Here is a 25196-nt window from a genome sequence, read left to right as displayed (position 1 = left end):
AAGATATGAGAAATTAAAAGAATAGGAAAATTTTAGAATATTAGCAATAACAAATTTTTTTCTTTGAAAACACTGACAAAATTAATGAATTGCTGACAAATCTTATCAAGAATAAATGAGAAGGTACAAAGGATCACAGCCAATTTTTCATTTGTGCTAGCAGTATACTTAGTTTGACCTTTAGGAAATTAACAGAAATAGGAAGTACAAAAATGCACAAGAAGTATTTAATGAAATTTGAGTTTTTTTAATAATAAAAATCTTCTGGTTCTCAAGGAAAAGAAATTCATGAATCTGAACTTTGGTGAATCTAACCAAAGCTACAAAAATACCTTCTTAATGGCAAATTAATAAAAGATTTCCAGGTGTGCTCAGAAATGAGGCAAAAGATTACTACACTATATCTCTTCTGTTAAATACTGTGCTGATCATGATAATATTAGTCATTAGAGAAGATGGGATGGAGTTGGAATTGCAGATTGGGTAAATGAAAACTTGTAAAAACACTCTGGAAACCTTGACAGCATCTATTAACGTTGGATAGTCATAATATGCCCCAAGGTATGCTTTGCACACAGGGTGTCTATGTTCATGGCAACATTATTATATTAATCACAAAATAAATATACTATGGCATAAAAACAATGGAATATGGGTTCAGTATTGAAACTGAGTGACCCTCAAAAAATAAAATAGAAATAAAATCAAGACAGAATAATATATGAGGTATAATTCCACTTATATAAAATTGAAAAGAGGGTAACGATAGCTTCCTATGGTAGAAATCAGGATAGTGGTTACTTTTGAAAAAGAAAAACAGGCTACTTGACCAGGTAAGGATGTGAAATAAGCTTCTGAATGGTTTGTTTTGTTTTTCTTGAATTGTCTATTTAACTCTTTGGTAGTAATTTCATAGATATGTTTCATTATAACTCATTAAATATTTAAACATATTTAAAAATTAAGTACCTAATAAAAGAAAATTATAGAATATTAATCAAATGAAGCAATCCATCTTTTCCTCCCTTTTTTTCCTTCCATTTTTCTTTGATTTCTTTTCTCTTCCACTGGTTACAGCCCTCTTGCCTTTTCCTCTTTTCCTCTCATATTTAGAGTCCAGGAACTCCAGATAGTTAATGAGGAAACACTAGAGGCCCTGTCACTGAAGTGAGGAAGAAGCCACACATACTTACCCTCTCCACTACTTAAACACTATTAGATATTTTACTAGTGCAATTAGATAAATACAAAAGGAATAAAAATTGGAAAAAAAGAAGTAAAGTAGCCTATATTTTAGAGTAGATAATATCCTCTGAATACCTAAGGGCATCCACATTGAAACAAATACAAATAGTAAAAAAAATTCAGATTTTTTTTTTTTTCAGAACCAGGGATTGAACTCAGGCCCTTGCACTTGCCAGGCAAGCGCTTATTTACTGAGCTATCTCTCTGGCCCTAGAATGTTGCATATTAAATTATAGAAACTATATTCTTTTGGAAGAGGTAATGAAGAGAAGAGCCCATATAAAACTTTCAAACTTTATGAAAGATATAAAAACATTCTTGATTTATGTTTCATTATTGTTTCTCTTTCTGAAACTCACTCTTTCCTTGACATTTAAAAGTCAAATACCTCCCAAATTTTCCATTCCAGGGAATTATGAGGCCACAGAGGAAAGTGATCAATGATGTAGGGTGTGCCTAAGGAGAGTCACCTAGAGAGAAAACGTTCTCTCAGGCTTTCACAGAGAGCAAAATGGTCAAGCAATGGCCTTGTGACTCATCCACATGGCTGACACTGACAAAAGATGTACAAACTGCTACATGCTTTCAGGGTGAATCCTGAGGGGACTTAACTGACCTTGTCAGATACAAAAGTTACATTTTTTTGTTATACAGGTCTTGCTTTTTTTGATCTTAACAACCAGCAGAAAAATGTAAACACGAGGTATAAAACATAAAGCCATATTAATATGCTGAGCTGGAATAGACTCAAGTCAACAACTTCTGACATTGCCAGTCCTGCAGATAACCCACTACTCTTATGGTCTACTTGACTATATTGAATTGTTTGGCTGAATTCATGCACCTATAATATTTGAATGGCAATGGATTACCCATCTCTGACAAAACTAAACAAAGAAGGGGGATATAAATGAAGGACCATTTTGTAGTAAAAATATTATATATCTGTATATACAAATTAGTTAGGTTAGATATACAGCTGTTTTTTCTTAATTCAATGAGAAGAAAGATTTGTACTAATATTGTTTAGACATGATATCATGTCTGCATCTTGTACTATGAATAACTATTATGAAGACAACCATATGCAATGTATTAATTATTGTAACTGTCTTAACCTGTTTTGAAACTGTCTTATTGCTATTTCTTTCTCAATAAAATTAATTAAAAAAATAAAATAAAATAAAATGCTGAGCTGGGGAAATAGCTCAGCAATCTAAGTGCCTACCTGGTAAGCACAAGAAATGGAGTTCAGTCCCTGGTACCTCATGCTGTGCTGGCCCTGTGCCAACCGAGTCCGAGTTGCATAGCAAGACCTTGTATCAAATGCATAAAATTAAAAAAATAAAGTCAAATGCTGATTTCATGAAACACTTGAAAATTCTAATTTTCTTATGTATTTAAGATAATCTGTCTCCCACAAGTTTCAATATGAAGTATTTTCACTACTTCTATTTCATACAGTTAGCTAAGGCTGTTTCTTTGCCTATTAGTTAAATAGAACTGTGTTTTAGCTTCCAAAATGTTTTTGTTCCTGACTTCTGATTATCACTGTGGTTTGAATATAGTATGTATAATTTTGATCCTTTGTTATTGAATAATTTAATAATTAACAGCTGCTTTTCTTCAGGGGTCACTGATTCTGATAATATAAAGAACAAGTTATTCTATTCATTTGCTTTTTTGTTACTTATATTGTGAGAGACTTTAAAAAATTATACATGTATCATTTATGACTTGGACATTGTAAATATTTTGGTGTGGACAAATGTGATTGTGTAGTGGGGTTCTTTGGTCTTGATCCCCCATCAGTACAGAGTAACCTTATTTGATGTCTCCTAAATGTCAGGATCTGCTTATTTCTTCCTTCATTCTGTGAGTGATTTTAGTGGCATATTTCTTGTGTCATAGTATTATGTAATTATCTATTTATGATATTCTGATGCTCAGTTTATTCTGATTTACCAATGCTATTACTAATTTTTATAGACAACTTTTATCATTGAGATATTTATTTTCATGAAGTACAATAGTATATTAGGAAAAGACTATGACATATGGTTCCAAGTTTGAAAAAACTATATTACTCATTTTCTTTCTGTATGTAAAAAAGATTGAAGTTAAAATGTATCTTACTAAAGTTTGTGACTATATGAATTTTATTTTAATAAATATTTGAATATATATTTATCTTTGATGTTTGTGTAAAAAAATTTATCTTAAGTTAGTATGTAAAGAAGTTCAATTTTGTCAAAATTTGAAATTGTCATTTAATTTCTAAGTATATTATAGCATCAAAATTGTGATATATTGCTTTAATAGTATAATATTAAAATTTTATTAGTTCTCAAGTGCTTATATTTTAAAATTACCCTTATTATTGTCTTAGAAATATGAATTTCTTGAATAATTTTATGAATTTGGTGGGTTTATCAGCTGTTAGTGTAAGATAATTAATGGTAAAGGATGTAGGATTTGATATAAAGAAGTTTGAAGCTAAATCTCTTGCCATATATTTTAAGTGCATAACACTGAGTTACTGTATTGATAATTGGTTAAGGGTCCCTTTTCATCTTCACTTTCTATTTCATTCTTTTCATCTGATTTTTACACTTATTTTTGTATTGTGTCATATATATTTACATGCCTCCCTAATTTTTCTTTAGAATTAGGCATAATATTTATTAGTAAATGTTTATATTGAAGCAAAATTGATTTGCCATTTTAATTATCCATAAATGTATACATATTTATATGATATTATGTGGTGTTTGATATGACATATATGTCTCCTCAATTTCTTTGTGATGAAAACACCTTTTTAATTTTTTAAATTTTTAGAGTACTAAATAGTATTAAAACAGAAAAATTATAAATGATAACAGAATTTCACTAAGTAAAATGATATGAATTTCAGAGTATTTGTTGTAATGAATAGTGTTGTCTTCAAATTAGTTGTTCATATTACCAGATATATGCATGCAAAATAGAAGAAAGAAAAAAGAAAAATATAAGAAATTAAGAGAAAAAGGACCAAGAATTGAAGAAAAAGAGACAAAGCAAATTATTAACTGCACTTTTCACAGGCCAGCAGAAATCCACAGTATAGTTGTATAAACCATCCTATGAAAATATTTTAATGTAGGAAACTTACATCAAATTTCTAAGCCAGGTGTAGTGTGCATGCCTACAATTGCAGCACTCAGGAAGCTGGGGTAGGAAGATTGGTGCAAGTTCAAGGGCCCCCTGAACTGTGTTGTGAAACCCTGTCCCAAAAAGACCACAAAAGAAAACATGGGGCCAGGGAGATGGTTCAGTGGAATAAGCGCTTCCCTGGCAAGCGCAAGGACCTGAGTTCAATCCCCAGTTCCACCAAAGGGAAAAAAAAAAAGAAAAAGAAAAAGAAAACATAAAACAGTTCTAGAAAAATAGATATTATAAGTAAAGTTGTATAATGTGGTATGATTTTATTATTTTTATTAGAACCTTGTTTAATATCAACATTAAGCAAATAATTGTTTTAATATTTTTCAGCTGCTAATAGGTTATGAGAATGGTACTGTAGTATTCTGGGACTTGAAATCTAAAAGAGCAGAACTGAGAGTTTATTATGATGAGGTAAGTGACTTCTAAAGTATTTGAAAAGAGTTTTGTCACTTTGTGTATTTTTCTTTTGTAAGATTTATACTTTATCAGTATATTAATCATTGGGAAACTATACCTGGTTCTAAGCCCATGACTCTCACTCTTTTTTGTTATTCATGTAAGTTTCATTTTTGGATTATTTTCCTGAGTGAGCATTATGCCTTGACTGCCAACTTTGTTTTTTGTTTTTGCATTTTATATACTTGGAGTCGTGTCATTTTTGCGGTATTCTTGTCTCTAATTTTGTCTCAGCACTTTTTCTTTTCTGTAAGGTTTTTCCTTATGATCTCAGTTTATTGTCCATAAGGTCTTAAGAAACATTATTTATACCTTCCTTAGAAAATTTATTTATTTATTTATTTATTATTTTATTTATTTATTTATTTTTTGGTGGAACATGGGGATTGAACTCAGGCCCTTGCGCTTGCCAGGGCAGCACTTATTCCTCTGAGCCATCTCCCCGGCCCTGGAAAATTTATTTTGTATGGCAAAATGGTTGCGTCAGGTTAAAAAGTCATATTTTCTAATGCTTACTTTTTCAGAATAAAGCAAGATTTTGTAAGTACATTCACTAAGTAACTGTAAGATCGTGAATTTTTATTTTCCATAACTAAGACCTGATTAGGTTTCCAGTTAAGAGAAGCAGCAAACTCTTATTTATTAAGGAATAGTCTCCTGGTTGACACTTTTATTTCAGAGATTGATTCCAGAGAATTAATTATTTCCATTTTCAGAAGAAGTTAATATGAAGACAGTAAAGGTAAATGATATGAAGCAAAGGTAAATGATGAAAGGGGGAAACATTTATATAGCTGTGGAAATAAAGTAAACATCTATACTATGAAACTTGAACAATTATAGAAGCAGAGAATGTTAGTAATGAGTAATATCTACTCTTATAGGAGAGGGTCACAAAATATTTTAAGGCACCAGTAAAATAAATAGAAAAACATCCCTTGCATAAACATATGCACATACATAACCATACTTTTTCTTTCGTTTCACTTCCTCATTTTATCATTGGAAAAAAAGATCTCACCAGACAAACGTATTATCAACCTAGAATGCTTTGCATGTTTTTTTACAACCCTTTATATCAGCGAAATTTTGGTGGTTTGGGTGCTTAAAGGTATAAGGGATTTCATTAACTTCATAATTCAATTCTTAGTGATGACCTTATATAACATTCTTAGCGATGACCTTATATAACATTTTTTGCTATACGTAAGATAATTGAGTTAGAAGTAAATGATATTTTGGAAATTTGGTCATGAGTATATTCTTCATATTAATTTAAAATACATTTATTGCTTATTGATTTCAACTTAAAATATTAAAATAGTAAGTTTTGAAATAGATACAAATTTTGTGTTTATTTGGAATACATATTTAAAAATATTTACACATTGTGATTTGGCTTACCCAGAATGTGATTTGGCTTGAAAAATTATAGAAGCAGAGAATGATAGTAAGGAGTAATATCTACTCTTATAGGAGAGGGTCACCAAATAATTTAAGGCACAAGTAAAATAAATAGAAGAACATCCCTTGCATAAACATATGCACATACATAATGGCTTACCCAGAATGTGATTCTTTTCCTCTACAGATCTCTTTTCCTTTTCTTTTTTTTTGATGCTTAACTTTTTAATTATAATTATCTTTTATTTTGATGAATTTTTAGGGCATCTTGAATCCTAAAGAAAAGAGATCTTTGGAGCTAAGTTAGAAAATTTTTTTTGTTAAAAACACAAAAATAAAGATGAGTATAGACATTGCTCCCTTTCTCAAAAGTAGCAGCAAAACAAAAGTCCAAATACAACTTGAATCTTTGCCAAGTGGAATCAAAGTGAAGAAGTCTAATAAGAAAGCTGGGGTAAAATGCTGAATTATCTAGCTTTCCTATGGCTTAACATGTATAGAAGTTTTCCAACCTTAAAAGTGTTGAAGGGGGGCTGGAGAGATGGCTCAGTGGAATAAGCGCTTTCCTGGCAAGCGCGAGGGTCTGAGTTCAATTCCCGGTTCCACCAAAAAAAAAAAAAAAAAAAAAAAAAAAAAGTGTTGAAAACTACTTTTGTGGTGAAATGTTAAAATAAGGATTATTAACAGCCTATGTTAGTCAGTAGAGTACAATCATACACCTAATTTATGCTTATGAATAATTTTAAATGTTGATTTATATTTTTATAATTTTATAATCTACTTGACTACTTTAATTCTTCTATATCCTATTATTTTAATATTAGATTGTCAGAAACTTCACTTTATTATATAAACTTTTAGATTTTCCTCAGCACTTTGCCTCTCATATCTAGAAATCATCTATAATTGCTATCTAAAATGACTTCTCATAATAAGTCAGTACTGTCCTCAATATTATCTACAGTGACCCCCCCCCCCGGTATTTAAATTCCCCATTAAACCTGTAGTTTTAGCTCAGCCTTTTAAAATTTCTTCTTTGCATCTCTGTCTTTCTGTTTCATTTATCATGCCTCTCTTCTCTATCACAGAATTTTCTCTTAGCTTTCCTTTATATTATAGAAATATTCAAGCTGAATTCAGTGATGCATGCCTATAGCTCCAGCTGCTCAAGAGCCAGTGGTGGGAGGATTGTTTGATCTTAGGCATTTTAGGCAAACCTGGAAACCATAGTGAGATTCTATTTTAAAAACAAGTAAACAAAAATTATAGATACTCTTCAGAGTACTATGTCATCATTCTTTTTTCTTTTCTCCTTCAGTCTGCATTTATATTTATATCATCTGCCATCATTTAAAATGTTAGTTTTATGCATATACATTTAATATCTGTACATCTCTAGCTTTTTTCTCATTCCTGAGATTTAGGATCAATCTGTAACTATCTGTTCTATAAGTTTGGATAAATATCACCTTAGTAATGAATTTATTGTTTTAAACCTGAACCTTCTTCTGTGTTCTCTTTGAGTTGTAAGATTTTTTTATTAATTTCTATAGAACCTTAAGAATAATATGTGAAGAATCCTCCTTCATATATTGTATGCAATCAGTTTTGTACTCTTTGATTCTTATATTGCCTAGGTAACTTTTTAACTAATTGTCTTTCCTGTGACATATTACCAGTTTAATATATCCTTTGCTAACATGATTATTATTTTAAAGCATAGATCATGTAATCTTCTGTCTCAGAATCATTGAAAGACTCACAGTTGGCAACAAAGTTCATATTCGCTGTTATGATTTTTAAGTCCTGGTGCTCTTTCTTTTAATTTACCTCCTTTTACATACTCCCCACATTTCAGACCTAGTACTCAACTATCTTCTGAACATGCCATTTATTTTTACCTCCAAGCCTTTGCTCCTACCAATTCCTCATCATGAGCTCCCTCCTTGCCTCTTCTTTTAGACAAAATTTTATTAATTCCTTGGGCACTATAAAGTAGTAGGCTATCTAGTTAGCCCTCTAGTGAGTATTCACTGATGAATTAAGATTTTTTTTTGAAATCCAATACTCTTTTCAGAAATAGTTGTGAGAGATTACTTCCATGTTAGCTGTGAATTTTTTCTATCATTATTAGTATTTCTTAAATAATGTCTCACAGAGAAATCTTTCATAGTTTGGCATAAAGAAAACTTTTTAGTTCTTTGAGAAACTGCTACGTTTCCTTTTTCATAGTGGTAACTAGATTTCTGGTTTCCTTTTTGTTTGTTTGTTTTTGTCTTTTTCATTTTCAAGAAAAGGCACAGCCACTGAATTGACTAAGTATGAGTAGTGTTTTAACCTTTCAAAGTTTTATGTACAATAAAACTTTTTGTTAATTTAAGATTTTTAAATTAGTTGTATAATTTTTGGTTTTCAGTAAACCCATTAAGGCCTTCTTTAAAGAAAAGAATGTAAGTCAATCCAAATTCCTAGGTATGTGCTACTTGACATCCTGCTCTCTTAACAATCTGATTCTACCTGCCCATTTATCAGTACTACATTATGCTTCATTTACAGTAATACTTTCGTTTTCTTGTAGAATTTATAATTTTCATGACTGTTCTCCTCAGTGAATACAAATTTAGAGGGATAGGATGAACTTTTAGATTTGGGGAAGCTTGGCTGGTCCGAGTGCAGCGGTATTTGAGTTGGGGGTGCTTTATCTTCCTCCACTTTTGGTGGCAAAGTAACATGAGAGAACTTTACATTGACTGAGGTTATCAAAGTTAACAGAGAACAAGGAAAAAGAAATAAAATTTCTTATGAACCATCAGAGAAAGGAAAAATAAATAAGCAGAGGATAAGACATTGAAGAGTATTTTACTTCTAACTGCCTCTGCTGGAGACTGGCAAAATTTTTCTCTGTATAGTACTGAAAGTAAGGATAACAAAAAACCAAAAACTTATATATTTCATGTTGCTTTTTCTATTCAATCAAATTTTATTTATCTTTTGAAGCACTGATTATATCTGATATTCTTTATTGTATGTTTAATGATTACTATACCCATCGATTATCTGTAAATTCAGTAGCACTTTTGAGAATTTTTCTCACACACATAAACACACATATAAAAATATGCATATGTGTATGTGTATATGTGTGTATTTGTTAAGAGTTCACAATAGTATGTTAAGTATTCAACTACATCCATCCTTCCAGCACTGAATTTCCATTAAAAAATAATGTTAAATAAACCTATTCTGCTTTTTTGTCTACTAGAACTTCTCTCATTGTATTTAGCATGTTACCAAAGTTTTATTAAATAATTTATTTATAAAGAATAAGAAGGGTTTAAATATGTTTATGTGTGATGTTGACACTTATTCATTAAACAGATATTTCTTGAGTATATACTTTATGTAGCATGTCATGGTGGCACTGAGAATATATAAGTTGGAACATAGAAAAATTACTTTTGAGCCTTATCTAACTCAAAACTATTGAGCATTAATATCCTTCAACCTTCTTTTGCTTTGAATCAGTTTAAATAGCATGTAAAAGCAATACAGTACTTTGAGATTTATGACTTAAGAAAATATATTAACCTCTCTAGGCTTATTTCACTATATATTATCTGGGGAAAATAATATTTGTAGGGTTAAATACATATTGTGAGTCTGGCATTTATAAATAAATTATTTAATAAAACTTTGGTAACATCTAGGTTGCCTACAGATGTAGCTATGAGATGTTTTCAAATTTGGTTATCTTAAATATAAATATGAATCTAGCTTGCAAGAAATTATCTTTAATAGTTGTTTTCTATGTAAATAAGTTTTCAAACAAGCATCACAGGATACAGGAAGGACAGAATTTCATTGAACACCTTGTAAATAAATATTAGAAAATTTAGTTTTCATTATCTTAGGAGATGAGTTTGTAGAGGATTGAACCCTGTAGAGGACTGAAGCCAAAGACAGTTCAGAACAAATGTTTCTTTCATGTTAGTCATGCAATAATTTTAAAATATTTTTTCTTTCAGAATATGGAATGATATATCTACTTTTCCTTTTTAACTTATTTTCAATTATTTTATTAGGCAATCCATTCAATTGATTGGCATCATGAGGGGAAACAGTTCATGTGCAGCCATTCAGATGGTAGCTTGACATTATGGAACCTGAAAAGCCCAACTCGCCCTTTCCAGACAACAATTCCACATGGTAAGATGTATACATTGAAGAGAAATGAATATTAGAGTTATACTGCCTTGACAAATTACAGGTGGTGGTATTAGTATGGATGACAGAAAAAGGTTTCTGGTGCCAAATATCTCCTTCCACTTCCTATACTATGCCCCAAATTCTGTACTTAATTTTTTTCTGCCTACTCATGTCCTTATATATGAGCAACACTTAGACATATTGTCAGTCAAAATTTAGATAATGATGGTTGATAATGGACCTCTTCTAAGGTAGAAGAAATAATATGTAGGAAATTAAGACAGTTTCAATGGTTGAAGAGGAACTGAGAATCGAACTGTATTAATCTGAATTTCTGGTCTATTTTCTATAATATTTGTGCTGTTTTGTTTTTTAGAACAAGACATTCATCCACTTATTTCTATTTTATTCAACTAAATTGTGAGGACTATATTAGTAACCATAGGTTTTATTTATCTTTTTATCTTCACATTGGAGAGGATTTAAATCAAAAGAAAGGATTTATATTAAATGTGTATATTGAAGAGATTAAAAATTCAGATGTATTAACAATATATGTGATTCAGATAATCAGATTATTTCAGATAACGTTGGTGATTATCTGAATTACATGTTTTCCTCGTAACATTGGTTATTGTCAGTACAGAAAGGTCAAAACCTAACAGTTAATGACACATTCTGCTTTCAATTTCTGAGCATTTCTTAACACTTAACACTTTCATATGTTGACAACATTAATCTTTATAAGTTTAGTTTGTGTTCTATAATTCTTGTTGAAGTGAAGCTCTATTCACATGTTGTTGTAAACATGAACATCTAAGCATTTTGTAACATATAAGTCAGATTACATTCCTATTACTTCACCCTATTATAGTTAAAGAGGAAGTACTAATGATTTTGACAGTAGAAACAGCCAATATATATCTATTTGTATTCTTTGAGTATATTTATTTCTTTTTGTACTAGCTACTTTTATTTTCTAGAATAATAATTTTCTCTAAATGCCATTTTAGCTGTATCTTCAATGCTTATATATTTTCATTAATGTTATATAATTTTATTAATAAATATGAGGTATTTTCTATATTCTATTATAATTCCTCATTGACACATGAGTTAGATAGATATTTTCAAATATCTAAACATTTTTTGTAATGGATTCTGAAGTTATAGCCAGAGGATGTAATATGATACTAGTTCTAGAAAATGTACTGAGATTTGCTTTATAATTAAGTGATAGCCAATTGCCATTAACATTCTAAGGGTGCTTAAGAAGAATGTACACTTCCTTATTAAGGTCAAATTTAAAATTGAACTTGTATAGATAACAATTTTGCTAGTTTTTAGTTTGATGTTAAAATTTCAAGAAAAATGAGTTAATTTTTCTATTAAAATGTATTATCTCATAATTCTGTTTACTTCTGATTTACATTTATTAACAAATAGGTAAAGGTGTGTAAAAGCACATATTCAACTTTGTGTGATTTTTACTGATACTTATCTAGTGCTACCAATTATTAAGATAGTAGCATTATAATTTCCTAATATTATAGATTTGCCTATTTTTAACTTAATTCTACAATTTTTGCTCATTGTTCTGAGGTTTTGTTATTGGGTGTCTATTAGGTTTCTGATAAGCATATCGTTGACTCCAGTTTTAATTCAGTCTTAGTGTTGGAGTGATTAGTTCATTAATATTAAGTGCAATTACTGAAATTGTAGAATATAGACCTCTTGTTTTATTACTTATGGTCAGTTGTATCATATTATTGTTTTTCTTTTCAATAATTTAATTACTTTCTCTGTATTGTTTTAAATTATTTTAGTATTTTTAATTTTAAAAATACTGACAAGGCTGTGGGGAGAAATTAGCTTTCTGATAAGAAGCATATAGTTGACTCCAGTTTTAATTCAGTCTTAGTGTGTACAATAGATATTGTGAAAGGGAAAAAAACAGCTCAGAAGGAGAGAACAACAGGGATGGAGGAAAGGAGAAAAAAAAAGAAGGGAAAAAATACATATACACACACACACAAGATAGCTAAGATAATTGTACTTCTAATTTCCATTAGTTAATTGAAAGGAACAGTTAGTGCTTATATTGTTTGATCAATTTTGAATACCTATAGGTGGTTATCTGAACAACTATTTTGAGAACAACAATATGCAATATAATAGCCATTGTTAATATCCCGTCATCTTGTTTTGAAATTCTGTATTGTTTATTGTATTCTTTTAAAAAAATCCATTTGAGTTTACATATGATTGTTTTTAATCTTTACTTTTTACTCAGTTGCTCCAGAGGTTGCAGCATACTTCCTTAAATACTCCAGGTCTGTTAGAACTAAAATCATAACAATTCACATAAAATATTGAAGTCTTGTAACTATTCAGTCTCTTTATCTTTCCCCACTGTCTTCTATGTTATAGTTATCACTTGATATACCTAAACATATTTTGTTTTTGCTCTTACTATGCATGCATATTATTTAGAGGAAAAACATTTTCAACATTCTTTTGTATTTATTTTAATTTCTTTTTGAATTTTATTTATTATTTTGTATTTAGTATCTAGAGGAAATGAATTTAGCTAGCTTTCTTAATGTATATCTAATCTTTTTCTTCATTCCTTTTATAATGTTTTATTACATAAAAGTTTAAATATATTGAAATTTATTGAATAGCATACCTGTCATTCAGACTCAACTTCAAGTAATCATGTGCAATTTTAGCACATATTATAAAGAAAAATAAGCTTTATTTTGGCATTTTTGCACACGCCTAAAATATACCTCAGTTTTAATTCCTTTCCTATAATTCCTTCCTTGTACCTTCCTAAATCCTTCACTTTTCTTTAACAGTGTCCTTTCTGCTTTCATGTCACCTTTATTATATTCTATATTTAAGATAAAAAGATGTGATATTTGTCTCTGAACCTGGCTTATTTAAGTGAATATGATGCATTTTCCTATAAACAACATGATTTTGTTCTTTATTCCTGAATAATACCCCCATTGTGTATATATGTTATATTTCCTTCACCCATTCATTTGTTGATTGCTCCAAGCTGTGTACTATCTTAGCTATCTTTGAATTGTAATGGAAAACAAAAGTGCATGAAGGTATTTATATACTATGCTGACTTTCATTCTTTTAAATACAGGTATATACCAAAGAGTGATATAATTGATCAAATCATATATCTTCTAATATTTTGAGGAAACTCATACTAATTTCTATAATGGCTATATAAGTTTACATTCTACCAATGTCTTAGGATACTTTTTCCACATATCACCTCAAATATTTGTTGCTTTTGTACTCTTTACAATAGCCATTCTAATTTGCATGAGATAGACCTTCAATGAGTTTTCATTTGTGCTCTGATTTCTCTTCTTTTTATGTTTTTATTCTATAGAGTACAAATTATAATTAAATCAAAACATTACAAGAGATACAGAATTTCACTTAAGATAATATGAATTTCACAGTATTCGTTATAATATATAGTGTTGTTTTCTACCAAGTTATTCATATTACCAGGTATGTACAAGTAAAATTAGAACAAAGAAAAAGCAAATAAGTGTATAAGACTTTAAGAGAAGTACAAACAATTGAAAAAGGAGACAAAACAAATGAAGTATTAACTGCACCTTTGTATAGATCAGCAGAAAGGCACAGTACAGTTTCCAAACCATCGTGCTTACGTACATAGAATATCTCTTTCCCCTACTCCCTCTCCTGTCCTCCTCCACTCAGTAACTTTCCTTTTAGTAAGTTCATTCCCTTTGCCCAGTTATCTATTGTACCCTTCAGATTTCATTTTCTCCTTTAGAATCTCACACTAAGAAGACAGTATTGATATTAGCACACGTGAGTCTGATTTGTTTCACTTAAGAGTATGGTGTCTAGTTGCATCCATTTACTGACAAAACACTCAAATTTATTCTGTTTCACAGCTGAATAATACTCCATTGGATAAATGTACCACATCTTTTTCCATTCTTCAGTTAATAGGCATATGAATTGTCTCCAGGATTTAACTATGACAAATTGCACTGCCATAAACATGGGTGCATATATATAGCTATGTTATAAGGTTTTCAGTCCTTCTGAAGAAATACCCAGGACAGGAATAGCTGGCTTGAATCAGATATCTAATCCTAGCTTTTGAAGGAATCCCCACACTGATTTCCGTAGTAATTGTACCAGTTTGCATTTCCACCAACAGTGCAGAATGGTTCCTTTTCCTCCACAGCCCCCCAGCATTTGTTATTGACTGATTTCTTGATGTTAGCAATTTTTTTCTGGGGTGAGATGGAATCTCAGTATTGCTTTGATTTGCATTTTGTGAATGACCAATGATGTTGAACATTTTTTCACATATTTACTTAAGTATTTCTTCCTCTGAGAAGTGTATATTTATCTCAGATGCCCATTTTTAGATTGAGTCTTTGAATTTGGGGACATGAGTTTTTAAGAAATTCTTTATATGTTCTAGCTAGAAGGCCTTTGTTGGAGAGACAGTGAGATATAATTTTTTCCAGTTTGTGGGTTTTCCTTTCACTCTGTTTGAGATTTACTTTGAAGTACAGAAACTTTTCAGAAACATGAGATCCTAGCTGTTGATTCTTGGAAATATTTCCTGTGCAGTTGGTTTTAGTTCATGAACTCTCTATCTTTCCCTGTGTCTTTAAGATTTCTACCTACATGGGGCCAGAGAGATGGCTCAGTGGAATAAGCACTTCCCTGGCAAGCGCAAGGACCTGAGTTCAATCCCTGGTTCCGAAAAAAAAAAAAAAAAAAAAAAAAAAAAAAAAAAAAAAAAAAGATTTCTACCTACATTTTCCTTCAGAAGATTCTACATTTTCCTTCAGAAGATATAGTGTTTCTGTTTTAATATTTAAATCATGGATCCATTTGGACTGTAGTTTTGCACATGGTGATTGTCATGGGTCTAGTTTTAGCCTGTGGCATGTGGAAAGCCAGTTTTTGCAGCACTATTTATTAAAGAGGCTGTCTTTTTTCTAGTGAGCATTTTGGCCACTTTATCAAAGATAGAGTAGCTGAGTGTGTTTGCAGTTGTGTCTGTATCCTCTAGTCTGTTTCATTGATCCTCAGAACTGTCTCTATGCCAGTATCATACTGTTTTTGTCACAGTAGCTTTATAGTGTAATTTCAGGTCTGGGAGTGTGATATCTCCTGCCTTTCCTTTGTTTCCCAGAATTTCTTTTGATTTTGTGGGTCTCTTTGATTCCAAATGAATTTTAGGAATGTTTTCTCTAGCTCTGTGAGGTATACTAATGGTATGTTCATCAGAATTGCATTTAATCTGTATAACAATTTTGAAGTATGGCCTGATTTTTCTTAATTATTAAAGGCCATTTTTGATAGAATTGTATTTCTTATTATATCAGGTTTTATTGGTATGTTTTAGATATACATAATGATCACATTTGTACCTGTATATAAATTTTTTTCTCCATTCTTCTACCTTCCCTTTAACCCCTCCTCTCCTCTCCAATTACAAAAGCTTTCATTCCAATTTTTCTTTTTTTTCTCATTTTAAAATTTTTTCCTGTTTCCTTCCCCTTTACTACCTTACCCCTCCATTGTTCCCCTCTCCATTTGAACTTTTTTTCCCCATTTCACAATATGTATTTTTGGTCTTTACCCTTTTGTTTTCTGAACCAGAGAAATTGTGTGGTATTTACATATGTGTGTTCAGTTTATTTCATTTAGGAGTATGTCTTAAGATGCATCATTTTACCAGAACTGTCTTGAATATATCCTTAGTGGCAGAGTAATATTCCATTGTATAAGAAAACTACATTTTTATCTGTTCATCAGTGGATGGGCATTGGAGTTGTTTTTAAGATTTGGATATTACAAACTGTGCCACTATGAACATGGGTATGGCTGTACAAATAGTTTTGGTATAATTCTTTTAATTATTTTGGGAAAATATCAAGGAAGGGAATAGCTGATTGAAATGAAACCTTTAATCCTAGCTATTTGAAGAATCTCCACACTGATTTCCACAATGGTTACACCAATCTGTTACCACCTACAATAGAAAAGGTTCTTTTTTGCCCAGATCCCCACCAGAATTTCTTATTTGTTGGCTTGTTCATAATAGCCATCCCCTCCAGAGTGTGATCAAATCTCATTGTTATTTTATTTTGCATACCTTAAATGGCCAGTGATGTTGAACATTTTTTTCATTTATTTAGATACTTGTTTGTACTTCATGTGAGATGGTTCTATTCATTACAGGTTCCCATTTTTGATTGGGTCATTAAATTTGAGGGAGGCTGATATTTTTAATTCTTTATATATTCTAGATATTAGTCCTTTATCTGAGGATCAGCTGGTAATTTTTTCCCACTCTATGGGTTGTCTCTTTACTCTGTTTGTCGTTTCTTTTGCTATGCAAAAGCTTTTTAATGAGATCCTAAGTGTTGATTTTTTGTAATATTTCTCATACAATTGAGTTTTGTTCATAGAATTTGCCTAAAGCAGTATGTACAAGAGTTCTACCTATTCTGTATTCTAGCAGATTTTGTCTTTCTGTTTTAATATTTATAGATCCTTTGCAGTTTTAGTTCAGTGTATGGGGAAAAATAATGGTCTAGTTTCAATCTTCAGCATATGCAAATCCCATTTTTCCAGTAGCATTTTTTTCGAGCACCATTTTTAAGGAGGCTATCTTTCCTTCAGTGAATATGTTTTGCATCTTTGTCAAAGATAAATTGACTATTCATGAAGTTGTTTCTGCATTTTCTAACCTGTTCCACTAATCCTCAGATCTGTTTGTTTTGGGTTTTTTTTTTTCCAGTTTTTTATCACAGTAGTTTCATAGTATAATTTCAAGTCAGTGATTGTGATGCCTCCTGCCTTGCCTTTATTGCCCAGAATTTCTTTTGCTATTCTAGGTCTTTCATGAACTTTAGAATAGTTTCCTCTAGCTCTGTAAGATATGCTGGTGGAATTTTGATCTTAATGCCTTACATTTTTTTAACAATTTTGGAAGTATAGGCATTTTGAGTATATTGGTTCTTCCTATCCAAGAGCAAGTAATGGCTTTCCATTTTATTCATTTACACATATTGTACCATCCTGAAGTCCTAGGTATAATCCTTCTTGGCCATGGTATATAGTCTCCTTGATGATTTGTTGCGTTCTGTTTCACATTATGTTACTGAGTTTTGTATCCAGATTCATTAGGGAGACTGGTCTATAGTTCTCTTTTTGGGTTGGATCCTTCTCTGATTTGGGTATCAGTATAATGCTTGCATCCACAATGAATTTGGAAATATTACTTCCCTTACTATTTCAATAAATAGTTTGAGAAGTAATGATATTAGTTCTTTTCTAAATTTCTTCTAGCATTCAGCAATGAATTCATCAGGGCCTGGCATTTTTTGTTTTGTTTTGTTTTTTGCTAATAGGTTTTAAATTATATCTTTAATTTCATTAATAATGTTTTATTTAGAGTTCTTTAATCTTCTTGAGTCAGATTTATTCTTATGCATGTAAAAATCTATGCTGCACTGTCCATTTTATTAGAATACAAGTTCTTAAAATAGGTATACATGATCTGGATTTCTACAGAGTCCTGTATTTCATCCTTTTCATTCCTAACTGCATGGATTTGAGTCTCTTTTTTTAAGTTTTCTGATAAGGTTGGCTAAGTGTTTGTCAATTTTATTTAATCTTTCAAAGAACCAAATTTCAATTTATTTTAGTATATGTGCTGCCGAAGCGAGCACAAATTTTAATTTATTGATTCTTTGGACTGTTTTCTTAGTTTCCATTCTGTTAATTTCTGCTCTGATGTTTATAATATCCTCACTTGAACAAGTGCTGGGTTTGGCCAACTCTACTTTTTCTAGAAGTTTCATGTTTAACATTTAGTTGTTTATCTGATCTTGTTCTTTTTTTTTTTTTTTTTTTTTTTTCAGAACCGGGGCTTGAACTCAGGCCCTTGCACTTGCCAGGGAAGCGCTCATTCCACTGAACCATCTCCCCGGCCCCTCTTGTTCTGTTTTCTTAATATGAATATTTACTGAAAATAAATTTCTCTCATAGGACTGCTTTCATTGTGTGCCATATGTTTGAATATGTCATATTGCCATTATCATTTAATTATAGAAACTACCTAATTACTTATTTAATTTCAGTGGTGATACATTGGTTGTTCAGGAGGATGTTATTTAATTCTCATGTTTTTATGAAATTCTTGTGATTTCTTTTACCATTGATGTTTTATTTCATTGCGCTATGATCTTCATGGGGTAACTTCTATTTCTTTGTGTTTAGGTAAGCATTTTCTATAAAATAGCATGTAGCCTAATTTGAAGAATATCCCATGTACAGTTGAGAAGAATGTGTATCCTGAGGTTTTGGGGTGAAACACTCTGTAGACATCTACCAAGTTCAGTTGTTCACATGCTGGGTTTAATTCTCATATTTCTTTGTTGATTATTTGTCTAGTTGACCTATCTATTTGTGAAAGTTGAGTATTAATGTCCTCCACTATCATTGTGTTAGTGCTTATTTTATTTTGATGTCTGTTAATATTTGTTTTACATAGTTCAGTGCACTAGTGTTTTGTGAATATTTATTTATGATTATTATTTCTTCTTAGAGCTTTCCCCTAACCGGGATATAGTAATCCTATCTCTTTTGACCAGATTTGGCTTAAATTTTACATTCTGCAAATAGAATAGCTACCACTGCTTTGGGCGGGGTTCCTGTTACATGGAAGATTATTTTATGTTCTTTGAATTTCAGCCTATGAATTTCTCTTTGAATTGAACATGTTTCTTATATACAGCATGTTGTTGGATCTTTCTTCTTGATCCATTCTTCTGGTCTCTTTATCTTGATTGGTGAATTGAGATCATTTACATTGATGGTTATAACTGATACGTATTGACTTATCCTTATCATGTTATTACATCCCTCTCCTCCGTTAATTGTTTTCCTTTCCTGGTGAATTTATTCTGTTGGAGTTCATGGAGATATAGTCCTTGTTCTCTTTTTCTAGAATGTCCTTCAGAATATTTTGGAGTGCTGGTCTAGTGTTCATGAATTTCCACAGGTTTTCCTTTTTGCAGAAATATGTTGTTTCTTCATCAATTTTGAAAGGTAGTTTTATGAAGTACATCAATCCAGGTTCAAGATTATTTTCTGGCTTGAAATTCTTCACTCCAAGCTCTCCTTGACTTGAGTGTTCGTGTTGAGAAGTCAGTTTCATTCTTATGGGCTTTCCTTAATATATGATTTTGGCATACAGTTAAGTGAGCATATAGAACTCCAAATTAGCTGTGATCAAAAATGAATCTACAGCAAGGGATATCTTATTCAAGTTTCTAGAAATTCATCACAAGAATAAAACATTAAAAGCTAGGAATAAATTTAACAACGTCTACTGTAAATGACTAATGTAGTGATAATTACAAAATGCTGATGAAACAAATTGGTGAAGACAATAGGAAATAGACCTCTCATGTTTGTGGGTTAGAATAATTAATACTAAAATGTTCACACTATCCAAGTGACTTTACAAATTCAGTGAAAATGCCTATCAAAACACAAGTGAAAGTCTTCCTAGAACCAGAAAACATAATCATAAAATTTGTATGGAAGTAAAATCCCCCCATAACAATCTTGTCCAAAAAGAACAAAGATGGAGGCATCACAATTGCAGTTAACAAAAAGCATAATACAAATGGTAGACTTCTGGGAAGATATCTGACCAGTAAACAACAACAGATTGTCCCCCTAAAGAAATGGAATTCAGACACTGAAAAATAACAACTTGAGGAAGAAAAGAAAAAGGGAGGTGGATTTCTGAGACTCAGAAAAGATATGGTGGGAAAATTGGAACCTACAGAGAAATTGGAGGGACATAACACAAAGAAAGGACAATCTGTACTTTCTCCTAAATTATTGGTTCATAGATCATGAGAAAGGAAGATAATTCTAAAAAAAGATGAAAACAGGGAATTCCTTCAGAGAGAAACACAATGTTGAAACAAATGATTTTGTGTACTTAAACAGCTTGTAAATAACTCCTGTCTAAGCATTTGTCATAACCCCTAGAGAGTGCTTGGGTGGATTCCACTTTAGGGAGGAGCCAGATGAAACCAGGACTCAGAACAGCCATGGCTTGGCTTTATTTCAAGGTTCCCATTGCTATATTCCCATAGTGATTGTGTTAGGATAGCCACAAGAGAAATCCATGGCATCAGAAAGCCATAGTCAGGGCTGGCAAGAGATGCCCAAAATTTTATTTATGCTAAGTGGCCCAAGCCCCACCCCAATGACCAGAACTCAGGTTCAGTCTGAATCTCTATAGATTTGTAAATCTCACAATTGACACTCACTATAATCCTACTACTTTTTTGCTGATGACTTGGTTAGGCATAGATGTGGTCTCTGACTACCTTCTTTCTTTACCAGCTAGAGTAGGGACATATCTAGAATTGGATATTATGGACCCTAGAACATAACCAAAGGCTTGAAATCACAGAGAAATTTGTTTTCTTTTCCTTTTTTGCCTTTGGTTTATTTTTGGTTTTGTTCATTTGTTTGGGTTTGTTTGTTCTATATGAGCATCTTTTCTCTCTCTCCTCTTCAGTTTTTCTCACCAGTTTCGTGGAAGTTGGGCAATCTTCCTTTGTCTGCCTCTTTGTAATCTCTTTCTTTTTTAATTATCTATGTTTTTTTCTCTTTTTCCATTAACATTTTCCCCTTATTTCTTTTTTAACACAATTTTTATTATTTATTGTCTCTTTGAGACAGTTTCACTTTGTAGGCCAATCTGGTGTTGAACTTGTAGTTATCTTGCTTCAGCTTCCCCAGTGCTGGGAACGTTTGGTTTTGTTGTTGTTTGTTTGTTTGTTTTAAAGAAATGATTAATTGGGACTTGGAGACATTTAAAACCTTGGTGAAACAATAAAAGCCTTTCTTCAACAATGTCCAAATTGTCTGAGCCAGCAAACAAGTCCAAAATCTTCCAACAGGTTCTCAAACCCGAAACCTGAGTGTAGGACAAGGTGGATGGAACCAGGAGGGGATGGGCTGAGAAAGGAGACTGTATCCCCGGTGCAATAGGCAGCCCCTTCTCAGACCCCCGCTATCAAAGGGAATGCAAACCCTGTACTTCCAAATCTGACTTTTCAAAAGAAGCTGGAAGTCTGGACTTTCATATGAAATTTGCACATTTTAAAATGTTGACAAGAATTGAAAACCAAAAAAGCACCGCTGTGTTTGAGCCAAGAAATAAAAGCACAAAGTAATTTGGGTGACTTTTTTCTTCCTCTTGCCCAACTCAGAGCCTGGGTCTTGGAAGAGGCTCTGAGAAAATGGGGTGATGTTTTCAAGGCCCCAGGCTCCCTAAGGACACCGTCCTGGGTATTTGGTCTGAGTCTGCTATTGAATCTCTTTATCTACTCAGCTTCTGCTCTGCGCTACCCCTCCACCTGTCCCTGGGAGAATCTCTTCAGTCCCTAGAGACTCAGTATCTATTTCAGCCAAGCCCAACAGCTACATAACAGACTGTCCTAAGTAGGCCCTATTCTCCCTCCTGGGCCTAATGGAAGTTATGGGCCAGTACTGGCCTGCCTCTAAGATCTACCTGGAGTAGAGCTGTATAGAACCCAGTAGGTTGGAGTAGTGTTGCACACCTGTAATCCTAGCATTCTGGGAGGCGGAGGCAGGAGGATCACAAGGTCCAGCCCAGCCTGGGCAATTTAGTGACTTAGCAAGACCCTATCTCAAATAAAAAGTTAAATAAAAAGAGCTAGGGATACAGGTCAGTGTGAAGGCCCTGGATCCAATATCCAGAAAAAGGAATAAAACAGGTTCAATGGCCCTAGCACCTTTTCTAATTTGGGGAAAGTGCTGTTTCTGCCTTGAACATGACACCATAAAAGGAAACAGGATGTGAGGACAGGCTGGAGTCCACATGAATACCAGAGAGAGGGTAAAAAGGAGCAGGGAAAGCTGAAGACCAAATGTTTAGTTATAGCCTTCCTGTATGCTTTCCTCCACCTGCACAAGCCTTGGAGTAATGGATGCTTCTAAGTTATGGTGCATGCTCATCCTGGGCTTAAATCTGAGGAATTCTGTATCACAGCTGCCCTTACAGAGATTACCTGTATGTGTATATGGATCCTAAAATTTCTGAGAGCTCCTGTAATAATAAGAAAACACAAAACAACACATTTAAACTCACTGTTTCTCAATCTTATTCAACACTTATTTCTAATACTATGCTAATGGGTCTCATTCAGAAAATGCTGTCTATCCCTCCCAGGCCTGTCTTTGGAGCACCTACAGCCACACTATAGCAGATGAGAGCTGGCCAGCCTTCCTAAATAGCTCAGGCAGGGCCTGATCAAGGGGCCTGTGAGAAGCAGCCAGAGCACAGCCTGGGATGGGAACCTACACTCATTGCTGTCACCACAGAGAGCCATCAAACATTCATTCAACATCTTAGCATGGGCCAGACTGTTCCCAAAAATTATTTAATAATTCTTCCCATCTTCTCCCCTTGGAGGGAGAAATCCTGCCCCACTTTAGCAGAAACCAAAGCTCATAGCAGAAGCACTACACTCTCATGTGGGGGAGACAGTCTGATGTCCACTATGGAGCCTCAGACCCATCAAAGGTGTCCCTAGTAATTGTGACTACACAGGTCTGGGATGGGTTCCTGTATCTTAGGGAAGCTCTTCAGATGATCTCTAGGCCAAAAGGTCAATTTGGAAAAGAATTGCTTTACTACTGTTCAGGGGCCCTTGGCTGGGGGAAGATGTAAGCCTGACATTGGGTCTTCTTGTTTGAGCTTTTGTCCCTCTGACCCCAGAAGGATTGATGCCATGTGTTTCTGATATGCCTGAATTAAGAAAAAGGGTACAGCCAGGTCAACAGAGTTGCCACAGTGTGAACAGTGCACACTGTTCAATCAGGGAAGAGGCAGCCTGGCTATCTGGCACCAGTGTGGGCACACAAAGCCAAAGCTGGCCCTTCACTCCAGCCTCACTTCTGAGGTCTGTCTGGATCTCCCAGCAGCCATGGCCCCTGCCCAGGTACCCTGTTTCCTGTTTCCCCCCGCCAGAGCACAGGCTTCCAGTTCTCTCTCTCTCTCTCTCTCTCTCTCTCTCTCTCTCTCTCTCTGTCTCTGTCTCTGTCTCTGTCTCTGTCTGTCTGTCTGTCTGTCTGTCTGTCTGTCTCACCTCTCACCTCTGTAATTTCTTTTCTCCTTTTTTATTTTATCATCTATTTCTTCTTGATTGTTTTTCTTAACTACCTGTGTCTGTCTCTCTCACCTCTCACTTCTCACCTCTGCAATTTCTTTTCTCCTTTTTTTCTTTTATCTATTTCTTCTCGATTGTTTTTCTTAACTTTACCTAATCCTATTGACATCTTCTATTCCCATATGAAAGCATTCCCTTTGTACTACTATTACGGTTTGTATCTATAGTTTGTATCTATTTGTTCACCTAAAGCCTCATGCAGTCATGGGGCAGGATCTTAAAGTTTGTGATTAATTCATGATCCAATGCTGGCATTCTGGGTGTGAGTGCTGCACCCACCCTGTGCTGGGTAGCCTGAATGCAATATAGGGAAGGGAGAGAGGCTTGCCACTGCTGCTGCTCCTCCCTTTCTGCTCTTGCTGTTTTCTGACACCCTTTTCCATGTGCCACTCTGCCTTGGAGCCCCCGAAAATGGACTGAAACCTCTATAAACTGCGAGCTAAATAAACCTTTTTTTCTATTAATTTTGGGTGTCAGGTAGGAGAGAAAGGAGAGAAAAATAACTGTGACAGAATTTGGTACTGGTAGTAGGGCATAAACCCATGAAGACTCACATCTATTGGCAGAAGAGGACTTTGATAATCAAATGGCTAAGATGATACATTCTTTAGATAGTGGCCAACCTCCTTCAGCCACCAATGTCATTGTGCAGTTGGCCCATGAAAAGAGTGGCCATGGTGGCATGGATGGAGTTTTTGCATGGGTTCTTCAGCATGAACTCCCATTCACCAAAGGTGATCTGGCTACAGCCACTGCTGAATGCCCAGTATGTCAGCAACAGACAAACACTGAGTCCCTACTAGGGCACCATTCCCCAGTATGATCAACGTGAGACCTGATGGCAGGTTGATCATATTGGACCATTTCCATCAGGGAAGGGACTGCATTTTGTCCTCATTGGCATGGATCCATATAGATATGTATTTGCTTTTGCTGCACATAACACTTCTGCCAAAACTACCATTTGTAAACTCACAGAATGCGTTATCCACCATCACTGAATTCCACCTAGCATTGCCTCTGACTAAGTAACACATTTTACAGCCAAAGAAGTGAGGCAGTGGGCTCATTCTCATGGAATTCACTGGTCTTACCATGTTTCTCACCATTCAGAAGCAGCTGGATTAATAGAAAGGTGGAATGGTCTTTTGAAGACACAGTTACAGTTCCAGCTTGGTGACACTAGTTTTCAGGACTGGGGTAAGGTATTTAAAAAGGCTTACAGGCTTTGAATCAGTGTCCTCTGTATGGCACTGTGTCTCCCATAGCTGGGATTTATGGGTCCAAAAGTCAATGAGTGGGAGTAGGAATAGTACCATTCACCATTACCCCTAGCAATCCACTAGCAAA

General features: G+C 33.3%; 1 protein-coding gene across 1 annotated transcript in view; it reads left to right on the top strand.

Annotated features, from left to right (window-relative positions):
• Positions 1–25196, top strand: part of Stxbp5l (syntaxin binding protein 5 like) — a gene marked incomplete at its 5' end in the record, with an annotated part of 350429 nt that overhangs the window by 99372 nt on the left and 225861 nt on the right. The window contains 2 exons of the mRNA XM_023702208.1: positions 4780–4863; positions 10395–10518. Coding sequence (XP_023557976.1) covers positions 4780–4863; positions 10395–10518 — 208 coding nt within the window. The remainder of the gene's footprint in view (positions 1–4779; positions 4864–10394; positions 10519–25196) is intronic.

This window comes from Octodon degus, unplaced genomic scaffold (assembly GCF_000260255.1).
Source record: "Octodon degus isolate 3935 unplaced genomic scaffold, OctDeg1.0 scaffold00147, whole genome shotgun sequence".
Lineage (NCBI taxonomy): Eukaryota > Metazoa > Chordata > Mammalia > Rodentia > Octodontidae > Octodon > Octodon degus.
This window is presented reverse-complemented; position numbering and strand designations above follow the sequence as displayed.